General features: G+C 39.0%; 2 protein-coding genes across 3 annotated transcripts in view; one reads left to right on the forward strand and one right to left on the reverse strand.

Annotated features, from left to right (window-relative positions):
* The window catches only part of LOC140232504 (retinoblastoma-like protein 1), a 30,699-nt gene extending 26,203 nt beyond the window's left edge, over positions 1–4,496 (forward strand). Inside the window, exons 19-20 of the mRNA XM_072312599.1 lie at positions 111–341; positions 1,144–4,496. Coding sequence (XP_072168700.1) covers positions 111–341; positions 1,144–1,323 — 411 coding nt within the window. The 3' untranslated portion in view covers positions 1,324–4,496. The remainder of the gene's footprint in view (positions 1–110; positions 342–1,143) is intronic.
* A 3,064-nt stretch (positions 4,497–7,560) lies between these two features.
* On the reverse strand, positions 7,561–13,124 carry LOC140233045 (protein O-linked-mannose beta-1,4-N-acetylglucosaminyltransferase 2-like). Of its 2 annotated transcripts, none has more exons than XM_072313154.1 (2): positions 13,004–13,124; positions 7,561–9,847 (listed from the first exon to the last, which is right to left on the reverse strand). In XM_072313154.1, the coding sequence occupies exon 2, from the start codon at positions 9,697–9,699 to the stop codon at positions 7,849–7,851; it is 1,851 nt and encodes a 616-aa protein (XP_072169255.1). In that variant the 5' UTR covers positions 9,700–9,847; positions 13,004–13,124; the 3' UTR covers positions 7,561–7,848. The 2 variants fall into 2 exon arrangements, with proteins under 2 accessions (XP_072169255.1, XP_072169254.1); XM_072313153.1 differs by having other exon boundaries at positions 13,048–13,104.
* Between the last annotated feature and the right edge of the window lie 1,646 nt (positions 13,125–14,770).

The raw sequence follows: 14,770 nt of genomic DNA on the forward strand, positions 1-14,770 counted from the left end.
ACAGGGAATATGTATGCAGAAACATTCCATCGTCATTTTGTCAAAGACTGTCTTGTATAACGCCGATGGAAATGAAGTATTGACTTTCCAATGCTCCCATCTCCTTGTAGGTCTTCCTGTCCAAGATGCAGCACTTTGCCCTCAAGTTTGAAACCTCGGCCAACGGCTCGTCAGACAAGCTGGAGGCCCCGCCTCTATCCCCTCTCCCCGTGCCACGCCCCCACATGTTGTCGCCCAGAAAGGTGTCGAGTCGACACCAGGTGTACGTGTCGCCCCACAAGAAGCCCGTCGGGAGCCCAAAGAAGACCATGACCTATGTGTTTGAGAGGAGTCCTAAAAAGGTGAGATGCCATTTCTGGCTTCTCTCTAGCCACATACCATTTCAATGAATGCTCTTGGGATATTTGCAGGTATGAGTTCAGACAGCTACAAGTAGATTAACGTATTTTTTTCACTTGAAGATGGGTTATCTTTACGAATGGCCTAAGGAAAATGAGTACAGAGGAACCTTACTATAAAGAGGTCGGATATAACAAAACCCTCTTATAGCAAGGTGATTTTGCAGGTCCAAACACTTTTCGTATCTTTGTTTTTTTGTACACTTATTTAGTAAGAAACCTGATACATGTATAACAAGCTAATTGTGATGGTTTTTATGTCTTCCTTATAACCAGGTTCCCCTGTAGTATACTAGTTTCACTTAATGCAGCAATCATGCTTTAAATTAATAGTACTCAGCAAGATGATCTCTGTTTTGACAAATCTGATAATGAATTCTTTTGATTGAACTTTGAGATTTTTTATCTCAGTGACAATTTTTTGCTCTCATTTTGTCGATGAGGTAAAATGAATATTTGAGGTTTGTTTCTTTTTAAAAAAAACTTGTAACACCTGAGCAACTTTTTCAAGTCAAGTTTGTGGGTAGATTGCTTTTTGTATATTAATTTTTAGGTCACAAGGCACTGAAATTGGTCCTATTTTTCTTCATTAAAAATGTGTTTCCATCATACTTTAGTCATCACTAATGGTACACAATTCAGTGCATATACCTGTATACCTACATTATGACTGGGAAGTAGTAAAAGTAATGCAATTTTCAACAATAAATCAATTATGAATCAAATAATTCTTTGTCTATGCCAGGTCTTGAAGAGCATGAATAACATGGTCAAGGCAGGAGGGGAGCGTGCCATAAAGCGCCAAATTCTCGGGGATTCCACAGACAGTCCTGCCGCAAAGAAACTCTGCGTTGGCAGCACCAATCCGTCACTGCAGACACGCCTAGCAACCGTCCAGTCCGACAGACAATCTGCAAGCTCCTAGGAAAGTGCCATGCCTTACCCGTGCACCATTCCTGCCGTGGATTATGGTTACCCGTGACATATAGCTGGGATTTGTTCCCCCCCGTCACTGACTCACCGACGGTAGGAGAGTACAATCTTGAATGGTGGTGAAATTGGACACACATAGATTGGTATTGTAGAAAAAATCAGTAGCCATAGAAAAAGAAAAATGACGAATGCAGCAGAGATGCCAGCTCTGTCTCGTCACAGATGCGTCTCACCAAACCTGTTTTGAGCCGAACACGGTACGTTGTGCAAAGGCCATTGCGGAGGGAGCAGAAAGACTGCATGGTTGCTGGTTGAACTTTTGGCCAGTACTTTTGGAGATCAGTGCTTGAACTCTCTTGTGTATCATATAGTATAATTTCGTATAACCTTCTTTTTGAGATTGACTGATGTTCATGACAGTCCATATTACATGTCTACAGTCAGCACCATCACTTCTTACTTAACAGTAATGATTTTTCAAAGCCAACATCACTGCAAGTCAAATATCGGAAGTCTATTTCATTAAGAATGGAAGCACCACATTTTATTTTTTTTTTTTAGAGTTATTGTCAAAAACAATAAGCAGGAAATAAAATTCATTTGCTATGGTTGTAGGTAATCATGTCATGATTATGATTAAATTGTTGTAAGGGTATCCTCAGTAGTACAAAGTGTGATAAAGAATCATGTTAGTGCTACTAAGTTCCTTTCATTCATAAACCTGATTGTCATTCCAAGACATATTTTTTGCAATGGAGATGGTGAGAATTAGCTTCACCAAATCATATGCACTCCACTTTTAACAGTTTTGTCCAGTTTTAGATAACAATTTGTACCTTTCTTAAGAATCGCATGTCCTGAAGAGAATAATAAAATGCCCAGTCCTTTTCTGTCAAGCAAAACAAAGAAAAAAAAAAGGAGCAAAAAAGAAGACAGTATTTTGAAGCTCCAATCTAAACAATTTCTTCACTTGTTTGAAGTGAAAGACGTCATCGTGAAAAAAATTATCTAGATATCATGTTCAAGAAATCATTAATCATGGAGTCTGTGGCAAATGTAGCTTCAAACCCCACCAAGGGTAGGACAATGCCAACAATTGCACGAAATATCTCGTGAATATAGAGTGAGAGCAGTTCATCAATTTTCACATCAAATCAAATAAGCTTATGAAATTTTAGTAATGCAGATTGAAATAGACAAGAGAGAAAAAGAAGAGGTTTTCCGTATTTGGCTATGCATAATTCACATTTGCAACGTTCTGTTCATCAGCCTGTCTGTATTTTTCTTTGAAAAATTCAAATTTGCAGCATTCTATTCATGATCCTTTTCTATATCAATTTTGCAAGGTACTGTATGAGTAAGCGCTTTGGGCATTAGCAAAGTTACTGAAATATGTTTTGCTGTCAAGGCTTTGTTTTAATTGCCGATCAAATTTGGTTTGTGAAATACCCACTGATCATCATTCTCTCAGATTTTTTCAAGAGAGGACATTTTTACGTAAGATCAAATTGCAACCATTTCATTCAGTCATCAGCTTAGTTTAGCAGCCATGTTACTGTTTGTCCTTTTTATTGGTGAAATATGATTTTTAAGCAAAACAGATAATGAATATGCAATAATTGTAAATATGTAGATATCGTTTGCGTGTATATATCTTTTGGTGGCCAGGAGCTGGGGTCTTGTATGTAGTTGAAATTTATTCCTAGAAGATATCGTGGTCAAAATTTCACCCCTTTCAAAAAAACAAAAAACAAAAACAAAAACAGTCATTTTATGGATATTTGTTGAAGGTTTGTCTGTGCACTTTGTGTAAAGAGTCCAAAGGGTCTTCAGCCCAAATGTAGCTTGGTTTCATATGCTCGTCAAAACTGCTAACAAAGTTGTATTAGTGACAACTTTGCAGATCTGAAATTTGCCATTTGTGCTATTTCCTTTTTTTTTTTTTTTTTTTTTTTAATTGCAGTGGGTATTCATCACATTTAATGTGTATTTCTGGTCAATTTTATGTAGGGTATATGTAAGTTTTTGAGCAAACAGAAAAGCCTCTTTGGACAGTCGTTTTAAAGGTATGGGTAGCAATCTTGTCTAACCCGTTAATGGGTTTGATCTTATACACATGGTTTTTGACATCTTATATTGCCAAAGCATTTTATACAAGTGCATCCATTTGAAGTTTGTTGCTACACCAATCATGCAAAGGCTGACGTCAGAAGGTATACATTGAGTTCACTAGTCTGTAGCAATCATGATCAAACAACCGATTTTGTAATCATGGGTCAGATCAGAGGCAGTGCATTAACAAGGGTTAAGATTTGCAAACGTTTTACAACACTTGCACTTGTTCTTATGATAAAAAAAAGGTTTAGCTTAGAAGGTGCTCTTTTTTTTTCTCTCTGATCCAACATAAGAGCATGTTGTTTTTGTTCATTGTTTATTTGTTTTTTCTCCACTAGAACATGGTAACTCTGGGATGCAATATTTCTACCTTCTTCTTTTGCCAAATGAGTAACCATACGAGCAACCAGTATTTTTGTATTGGGTATGGAATAAACAAATCCACCAGATTACAATGCCCGTTCCCAGGTACAAATCAGAAATAAAAAAGGGTCTGAAGTTACTTGCATCTTGCAGTTAATGTTTGAACACAGCAGTAGATACAGTGTTACTACCCAGGTTTAACCCAGTTTTTTTTTTTTTTTTTTTTTTTTTTTTTCAGGTAAAACAGTAGGCAAAATGTTCACATTCCTCATGTCTTGTGTAATCACTGTGTTCCTGTCAAGGCATCAATTGCAGTTGAATAATTCCTCCAAAGGAGTGTACTTCAAAGAATGAATCATGAATTTCAAGAGCTGTATTTTATACTGTGCGTTTTTAAAGAATTGATTCCATGACAATCGGGAACATGAAGAAATTTTAACAGGCTCCTTTCAGGACAGCAGTGCACTTTTTTTAAAAAGCATTTTTAATAAAATCCTTGCCTTTGCTCTTGGAGATTTTACAGGCTATTCGATGGAACATGTAGAGTGATTTCCAATTGACCAAGATTCATTTGTACAGATCCCATGTGACTTCAAAGTGTAGATTTGCGTCTACCACCATTCAGTAATCATGTGTGTGTGAAAATTTTGTGAATTTGCATTTGTATGGAAGTATTACAAATACAAAGTTCAGAATGTAACAGCGTGCCTCACTCATTTTGTGTTTCATTGTTTGTGGCCGATGAGGTGTGAGGAGACGAAGAATTCATGAGTGCTTTTTTGCCCGGGCGTCGATTCATTTGTCAGTGCTTGGCAGAGTTGGCACGCACAGAGCTTGACCATCCAGGCCAAACACCACAAGGAACATGGATGAAAATGACTGCCCTGATAATTTTTCCCTGGTTTTTAAAGGAAACCAAAACCCAACGAGCAATGTGGAATTGAGTGAAAGCAGCAACATTAGTAGAACACATCAGTGAAAGTTTGAGGAAAATCGGACAATCGATGCAAAAGTTATTAATTTTTAAAGTTTCAGTGTTGTAATGACTGGATAAGGAGACTACTAGAGTTTATGATACATTTGTGGACAACAATATTATAAAAAAAAAAAATTAAAGAATATTCCACAAAAATTCATTTTTCATGAAAATTACACATTCCATCAACTTGATACTAAGACTAGTAATCATTGGGCCTGCTTTCTGAAAGCGGTTAGTGAAGTGCTCCTTCATTACGCTAGAAAAGTGAAAGCATGTTGAATTTTCTTTATATTTTCTTTATCTATTGATGTCCACTCATGATGTCATAAACTCAAGTAGTCTCCTTATCCAGGTACCAACACCAGAACTTTTAAAATTCATAACTTTTGCATCAACTGTCCGATTTTCCTCAAACTTTCACTGATGTGTTCTACTAATGTTGCTGCTTTCACTCAATCCACATTTCTCTTTGGGTTTTGGTTCCTTTAAAACAATTTGCGTACATGTAATACAAGTATCACATATATCTACGCAGCAAGATATCGTCGGTTGAGAATGATAAGATTCAATTCAAAATTCAAATTGTTTATTGTCATGCACTACGGCATAAAAATCTTTGCAACAGTCTCCATTAAAAATTTCACATGTAAAGGAAAATAAATATGTATACATAACTGAAGGACAAGTAACATAACACTAAACAAAGTACAGCAAATACACGTATTGTCACGTATGGACGAAAGTCACAAAACAATATTGAAGAAGTTGACTCAAAGATGAAGAAATTAAAACACAAATGTGAGACGAAAATGGAAACCGTACAGTCGCCGCGGTGCAGCGCCCTCAGGGCGTTAAGTTGCCACAAAACCCATAGGCCCGAATTCACGAAGGTGGTACAAATGAAACCATGGTTTAAACCATGGACAAAAACCATGGAGCGCCAAGTGTCGCATGGAATATTTCGTTACGAAATTGGTCATTTCGTTGATGAAATGATTATTTTGTAACGAAATGACACCATTTTGTAACTAAATGAACATTTCGTCCACGAAATGATAATTTTGTTAACGAAACGGTCATTTTGTTGACGAAATGACCAATTTCGTAACTAAATATTCCGTGCGACACTTGGCGCTCCATGGTTTTTGTCCATGGTTTAAACCATGGTTTCTTTTGTACCACCTTCGTGAATTCGGGCCATAGTGTTCAAGACCACTTAACACCCTTCTCATTCTCAACAGACGATATCTTCCCTAGGGTGACAAGACCAACCAGCTCAACCTGCTACTTTTTTCATCATTGGAGGGCGTTAATATTCCGGGAAGTCAAATGGTATAGGCAGATAGTCTGGAAGCCAGACTACCTCCTATCTCAATTGCCGTCTAGATTCAAGATATTTGTTGGTATGGGATGGCTACACAATTAGCAGAATGTTTGGGGCAGGATCAACTTGCCAAAAACACTGATTCACAGCTACATGTAGGTGTACATTTTGTACAAACTGCACACCCACGAATGTGGCGCACATTACACACTCGCCACACACAAGAAGTAGAGGGGCAGTGCTCCCTCTGTGGGGTAATCTACAAGGACTCAAGTTTCACTTCTGCAGCATCAAAGCACAGAATACTGGAAAGATTCAATCATTGCCAGTATACAGTTTTGATAAATACATGTACCTGGTATCATGATAATTTCACGAGCTTTGCATTTTTACCTCTAATGACATAATTCAGTGGGTATGATGCACTGATGATGTGCATAACTGAGGTATAGGCAAGAAATTCACTTCTAAGTCTTACATTTGGAAAATGTGATGGCTTTCAAATAATTTACAGAACTTTATTACTGAACAGAAAGAATTGTCCAATGCTTCCATACGATTTTTAGATTTATTATCACTTTAGAAATAAATTACACACACATATTTTGTCCATCCAAACATTCAAGAGCATATCCAATATCACACATTCACTGAGAACACATTCGAGCCAATTTTTTTCAAATAATAGAATTTCCATTTACAACAACCATACAGGGGTTCTTGAGATAATGTGATGAAAATATTGACGGAATGATTGACATTAGATTTGTGCTCAGATGTCTGCCACTTGTCACAATTATTTCTGAATTTGTATGTGTTACTGCAAGGGAATGCAGTGAGAAAGTCCAATGATTATGGATTCTAACACTTAGTTACCAATAATCAATACTCTCGTCGGATAAATTTGTGAAATTTGACGTAAAAGAAAGGAATATGTAAATTCAAATAGCCCCTCCAAGAATCATTGCTACAGTGCTGGACATTTCTATAGTTCACGAAATTCCATTCTTCATAGTGAAAACAAGTTGCCACTTTTCACTCCAAGTGCTGTAAACGTGGAAATTTTCACCTTGTGGGAATTTAAAATAAGAAAGCTATAGAATTCTGAAGTTTACCATGTTGTCATAAATTGGTAATATGAGTCACAGAATTCAAGTTGGTACCGTACAGGGAATTCTACAGCTTTCTAATATTCAGTCCAATGTGGATGATTTGAGTCATTAAAGTAAAGAATAAGATCAGTAACATGAATCACAGAATTCAAGTTGCCTATTGCCACTGAACTGTACACCAAGCTATCTGATAATTTATTCAACTGTGACATGAGAGCTTTGGGTGTATTTCAGTTTGCATAACGGAGAATTTACGCAAAACATCTGCTTTTCCTTTTACAGGTTTCTCATATCTATAACCCCCCCCCCCCCCCCCCCTGCACACACATATGATTACAGTGGACTCCCGTTATAACAAAGTCCTTGGGACCGGCAATTTTCTTTCATTACATCGAAATTTCACTATAAGTAATATAACCGAACAAATAAACGATAAAAAAGCATAGAGAGGATAATGTTGTGGCCTGAATTTTTATTTTGTCGTAACGAGAATTTTGTTATAACCGTGTTTGTTATAACAGGAGTGCACTAGTATTTTCAAGTAAAATCTCATACTGAAGATATCTTCAAAAACAGTTTCTTTAATTGCACATCAAGGATTCCAAACTAAAATCTCACATGCTCTCATGTAGTCCTTGGAGGGCAGGAAGTTATGATTGCATAAGGACCAGTTTTAGAGTCCATTCTGCATCGTATCCACGCAAAGTAAACTTTGCCTCTTTTGAATCCTTCTGTAAATGTATGGCTAGTCATCGACAGGACAAACAATCCCGCATACACTTTCCCTTCACCTTGCTCTTGGATCAACACTTCATATCTAACGTCCGGCTCACAATTAAGATTGACACCTTTGCATGCATTCTTCTGAATGCTTACAAGATTCCATGGGGGTTGCCACGACAACAAAAGACCAACAGTTCCATCATCATCATCATCATCACTATCACTGTTATCTGTTGAACTTACAGGAACTGAAAAACATGAGATGTTTCTGACTGATCCTGGGAGCATGGCAACTTTGTTTGGAGGGGTACTCGACATCCATTTCTGGGCTTCAAGACTGGCATTCTCTATGAGGTTCAGTATACTAGAAACATTGACCATTGTGTCTTGGTATATTCTAAAGAGCCACTCTGGGTCATTGCAGCATAGGTGTAAAGGCACTTCTGCACTGGCAAGAATACGCTTCTGACTCTCGGTGTCTAAATGAGATATCCCTCCAAATTCTGGCTCAGCGTCAGGGTGCGTGACAGTGTCATGAATATTCATGTTTCTCCATGTTCTGTAGCTGATCTGCATTCCTCGAAGACCTGCCAAAGTTTTGTAGGGGGTGTAATTGTCCGGATTAACGGCATAGGGAAACATTTCCACCAGAACAGAAAAGCTTGGGAGAAAAATTGAGAGGGCCAAGAGAGAGCCGTGCATGCCGACAAGTCCTTTGGCACAGGAGATTAACCGCACTAGCTCCACTAGGGAATGTGTCTCTAAACTTGCAACCACAACATGGGCATCAAAGTGTTGAGCAATTGCCGTGGTAATTTCCAACTCATTCAGAATCAGTCTATTGCTCCTACGCGATAAGATTACAAACACATCATTGTCATCTACCTTTGCAGCACAACAGGCACCCACTCCAAGTTTTGATTTGACGTAGGATGTAAAAGAGCGAATTTCTCTCGAGGTGACTGTGGCATTCTTGAGAGGACCCTGGGGTGATACAAATCCATACTGATACCACGTGGTCCACTTGCTTAGTCCCACATGGATCTCTTCAAAACAAGTGAGAACTGATGAGCGGTTGTGACGCAGCTGCGAAGTCAAAACGGGGCCTTGCTGGGAAAAATGTTCATATATTTGGAAGTATTCTCCTGATTCTAGGCCATCATTCATCAGGAGGGTGGCTTTGGGTGAATTGTCTTTCACATCCATCAGTCCCAAGTGTTGCATGGTTTGAAAGATGGGCAAGAGATCATCGTGAAATATGTGCATGAGGTTGCCTGGATTGAAGCGATTGAACAATAAGAACTTTCCCTCGTAGTATTTTACGTCACTGGATGTAGAGGCAAACGAACTGGGTACATCAACGTAGTGGAAGTATTGCGTGTTGTGGTCTGCAACTGAGGACAGATCAGCAAGGGCAGGCTGGTGACGATCCTTCGGCAATCCAGCGTAAAGAGAGAGTGGGGAGTGGAGAAACACAAAGTCGCCATATTCTGGGCTGTAGCAGAGATTGCGAAAAGTGCACTGTCTCTCTACATTGCTCTGTCCCTTGCACCACACACTGGTACCATGCTCCACAAATTGTTCTTTCCTCGCTGGCACAATGCGAGAATCTTGCTCGGAACTAGTCGGACGATGGGAGTTCAGCACGTTCGCTTTGCAGTCATTTAGCTGCAGGTGAAGGTGGTGACAGTAATATACACAGTAGGCACAAGCTGGGATAAGAATAGTTAGAATGATGGGTGCGAGCTCCATTGTAAGTCAGCGCCAAAAGTCAAAGGAAAGAGTTACACGGTCACAGTCACGGGAGGATGTACGAGATCCCCTGGAGTCCACCGTTGCAGGTTTGACAGTTCCAGCATCTGCTTGAAAGTCACCAGGTTGACAACATCATCAGTGCTACCTGAATTGTAACATGTAAAATATAGATGATTATTGATACTTGAAGCATAACATATAAATAATTGTATCTCTTTTGAATGTTCATAATATGTTTATGTTATTTGTGAATATCATATTTTCTTATGTTTCATATTGTGATAACATGTTATGCTATTTGGGATATGATAAAGAAAGGAGAGCTCAGTAATAACTACCTTTGTTTTATTTTTCACATCATCCACTATCTGAAAGCAGGAGGGAAAGGATTCTACCATTGGTCAAGTTGAAGAATAAAGAGGCAGCCACAAGCAAAGAAGCAGTGCCCTTTTGTAAACATAGTGATTTTTGAGTTCTGCTAGTGTGTACAGTTGTACTCTGTCATGGATTCCCTGTGTTTTTCTTCACCTTTTTTTTTTCTCTGAAGCAGCATCTTCGATTGTAAATTTCTTCTTCAGCTCCTTTGTGTCTTGGCAGAATCAAAGTAGTGATCCCTGAGTAAAATCGGCAATAATTTTCTTTTTTAATGAGTAGATATTTCATTTATGTATGTGTTCATGTGATTTTATGCATTGGATGTGGTTATGTTTAAACTGTATTTTGACACTTGTGGCAAGTTGTAACTCACACAAAAAAAAAAAAAGTGCAAGGAAGTTGAGGAAAATAATGCCGTATTTACAACAGATCTACAATCTATTCAGAGATGGCAGCAATCACAGCAGCAAGAAGGAAACATGGTACATGTAGAAGAATTTCCCATAAATTCTTGTTTACGGATAAAAAAAAAAAAAGATTGGCATGCATATCTTTATATACAATAAAGAAATTAGTCAAGCTCACCAATTTCATGATTTATTTCTCAAGTGTCTTACACACCATTTTGCATGCTTTGTAAATATCACATAATACGGCTTTCAGACTCTGCTTGCCACAGCTGCTTTCAAACTGCTGAACTCTTGTGTGCGCAAATAGATCGCACAGTCCACACAGCAGAATGATGGTGGAAGATAGCTCTCAAGATCAAGAGGATCTATCTCATATCTGTTGTTTGAGAGGCCAATCATATCAAACCATACAGTTAACAGGCCATCAAACAACAGCGTATGTCGAAAATTCATGAAAATTGACTTAGTCACATATTTCAGCTTAATTTTTAGTATTCATAATCTAACTCTTGACCAAATATTGAAATCATAACCCATTCCGTTACTGAGATATGACGCTCCCTCCCAGTGGGAATTGTTCAAATTTTGTTGGCAAAAAACGTAAGCGGCAATACGCTTGCCCCGTGGCAAAACAACATATCTACATGCGATACATATTTTGCCATCTAGGACATGTTTACGCCATAGGCTGCGCGCCACGCGCAGCTGCAGAAGCGTGCACATATTGACATTGTACACATACGCGTGCCAGTGATCGAGACTTACATTGTTTTGCCGCACCTGTATCAATAATGGCAATTGCCAATAGTGTGGTTATGTTCAGACGGCAAACCAACGACAATGTAGATCCAAGTTGAAGTATGTTTTGATTAAATGCAAATTATTCTAAAAATAAAGGCAGGGCTGTCAACATTGGAAACTAGTTGAGAGTGAGACTCCCATAGGCCAATGCTATAATTTAGGAGTCAAATAACTATACACAGCCCAGTCGCCGCTGTACATACGTAGCGCGACAGGGCTGTACCAGCGAAGCTCCAAACACGAAGAGGGTCCAACGATCGCATGCGATCGGATTGAATTTTGATACTTTAGATCATTTTTTGTCACTTCAAACTCATCTGACGAACAAAATGATAATGAGACTTCATATCTATGCTATGAATATTGAAATTTAGATTTAATAACTTACCTAAAATGATGGTTATATGCAGCATGTGTGAACGGTTCACGAACGGTACATCGTCTTTCACGCCAGGCCATTTCCAATATCCGGGAGGTCACATGATCTGAATGCCCTTTCAAAAGGTCGCGCTGTCGACCGTGCTGCTACACCAACACTCAAGCAGCGCATCGCACGCACGCAAAAGATTTCCGCAGAGATCCAGGCGCCATTTTGAATTCTGCAACGATGAACCCCGACGGTGTTAGGGAATCCGCCAGAAAGTATCATTTTTTGGTTCCACGGACTTATCACGAGGGCTCTCAATGGACTTACGAACCTTCTGTAATACAAGCATGCACTCAAGGTGAATAACGTTTGCCACGGACTTATCACGAGGGCTCTCAATGGACTTACGAACCTTCTGTAATACAAGCATGCACTCAAGGTGAGTAACGTTTGGTAATGTGTACATTTTTTATAAAGAACGTATAAATTTTCATAAGTTTTGTAGTTGTGTTGTGGTTCCCCACTTTGAAGGTGCCCGCTCGCTGGTCAGACGCTGTATTCGCGTAGCGTATTAACAGCGTCTGGTCGGGCTAGGAGTCAAAATGAGTGAGAGCAATAGAAATGCATGCAAATGAAATAAAGTTTTAGAGTGAGAAAGGACCAAAATGAGTGAGTCTCACTCTCAATGAGTGAGAGTTGGCAGCCCTGTAAAGGATCTAGTGAAATTAATTAGCATACACTGTATACTGTTGGTCCTTTAGGGTAAGATATGAATTGAAGTGTTGAACGAAAACAGAAAAAGAGCTGTAGGTTTCCGAAACTTAACGCTTAAAGCTCGATTTACAGGAAATGAGGTTTGATGAAGATAACTATACACAGCCCTGTCGCTGTACACAAGTGTAAGTCGCGACATCTGGCTTGGTCGGGCTAGGATGAAGATAATTAGAAGATCTGTTATAACCAGTGTAAATTTAAATGTTTTTGCCACCTCACTTCAAGGCCCAAAGCCAAAGCCTTTACTACGTAGGTCAAAAAGGCCGTGATTAATAAAACTGTAAAAGCTTGGTGTATAGCTCGCACCCTGCAGCAATCCTAACAACTGGTTACTGCGGCAGCGCCCCGGGGTTCGTTGGTATACACCGAGTATGCCACAATATTTATGAGGGGGGGGGGGGGGGGAAGAAGAAAAATGATCGCGTTTTGTACACAAACATATATTTCAGTATATGGGACTAGCAGTATACATCTTTTAACAGCTTTCTACATGCCGGGATGATCTTTTACCTTAATCGCAACTACAAGATGCTATACCACTAGCGGTAAAATATTACATTGCACAAACACTCACATAGTGATTTCTACTTTGGAAAAATGAGAAATCTAACAGCTCACACTTTACGAAGAAATACTGCAGAACTCGTAGTTCTTGTCGTTGACATTCCCGGTTTGATGTAGAACGCCATCTCCCGGTCATGTCTAACCACGTAATACACTACTCGACTCGAATGAATGGGGGGTGCACTGCCCGTCGTTCAACCTTGTAGATCTCACGACAGAGTACAAATCAAGGTTCAAGGTTATAGGTGAAATACACGAAAGATGCAGTGCATTTCGTTTTTCGATGTTGAATAGACCTACTTGTTTTGCTACATCCAACCCAGTTTTGAAAATTGCAAGGGATTGGGGGGGGGGGGGGGAGGAGTTTCAGCCCAAACTCTAACAGACACCTAACAGAGGTCAAAACACCTAAAAAATCCCAAAGTATACCATAATAAAGTATATAGTAGTTACACTGGATTTTAAAGCAAGTGTATCCAGTCTTTAAACATGGACCATAGTATTTCTTTTATAGAGATTCGCCTTCATCTACCAAGGCTTATAGGCCCTTTGCCTTTAACATTCTTTACTTGGATATTTTTTTTTTCCACAGATTCATTTAAGCATCTCTGGTTGAGCCGCATATAAAATTAGGGCCTACAGGAGTGAAAAAATAGTTGTTTTTATAGCTCGTTGGCTGTTTCGTTGAGTATTTTTGTTAGAATTTTATTTAAAGGTGTGAGACCAATGTTGTGTTCTATTATTGTTGATTGGTTTGTTTTGTATGTTATGTTTTGTTTGTGATGGAGTAAAGCGGTTTTGATCATGATGCCTTTATGAAAGTGGTTTTGTCTGAGAGTGAATTTGTATGTGCTTTTGTATGACTGAAATGTATTACTTTTGCGAGACCCGCGTTCCTTGAACTGTGTGGGCATATATTATATAGGGCCTCGTGTCGATTAAAGCGTTGGAAACGAGAAAGTGTTCATAATCGCGATGAAGGTGGGAAGTGGGCAGTGGGGTGGGCAGTGGCGGCTAGTTCTTTCTCACACCGTTACCATGGTTACCACTCCGCTCTGAGATGAGAGTTGAATTGAGGTGAGAAGAGTGAGAAGCCACATATTTTTCACTGGGCAACTTTAATGAAATGGAGAAAAGAAAAGGGGAGGAGGGGGAGGAGGAGGAGGAGGGGAGGGTGGAAGGGGGAGGTGAAAGCAAAGGGGCCCTGTAGAACGAGAGAGAAAACCGAATCAATGGTAGTACAAACTGTATGAACAAAACACAAAAAAAAGTGAAAAGAATACGGACATCACAAATGTTTGTTTGGTTTTTTTTTTTCTATATCGGATCGGTGCAGTAAGAAATGTAATCAGTCACATGAAGACTCAGTCACAGTCACATGAAGACACACCCTATAGCAGCAGGCATCCATGGAGCCCAGCTGAGCTAGTCAATGATAAGGACTTAATTTTAAAGGATAAAATCGTCTTTAAACAAAGCCACCGAATTGTTACTTAAAACAATATCCTTTGTCAGCATAGCTGAGGGTTTTTTTTTTCCTCTCTCTCTCTCTCTTAGGCCCAAAACCGGCGCCATGTTTGTTAAGATTTTTATTTTTTTATTTATCTATTTTTTAATTTGTTATCTTTTTTTTCAGTTATTTATTTATTTATTTTTTTATTATTATTATTTCTTTTTTTTTTTTTTTTTTGGGGGGGGGGGGGTTTATAATTCTGGTGCCACTTCCGGGTTTCATCAGCTATCAAGGAAAAAAAAAAGTCTACAGTGCAACTTTCTC

Source organism: Diadema setosum, chromosome 9, assembly GCF_964275005.1.
Source record: "Diadema setosum chromosome 9, eeDiaSeto1, whole genome shotgun sequence".
In the NCBI taxonomy this organism is placed as follows: domain Eukaryota; kingdom Metazoa; phylum Echinodermata; class Echinoidea; order Diadematoida; family Diadematidae; genus Diadema; species Diadema setosum.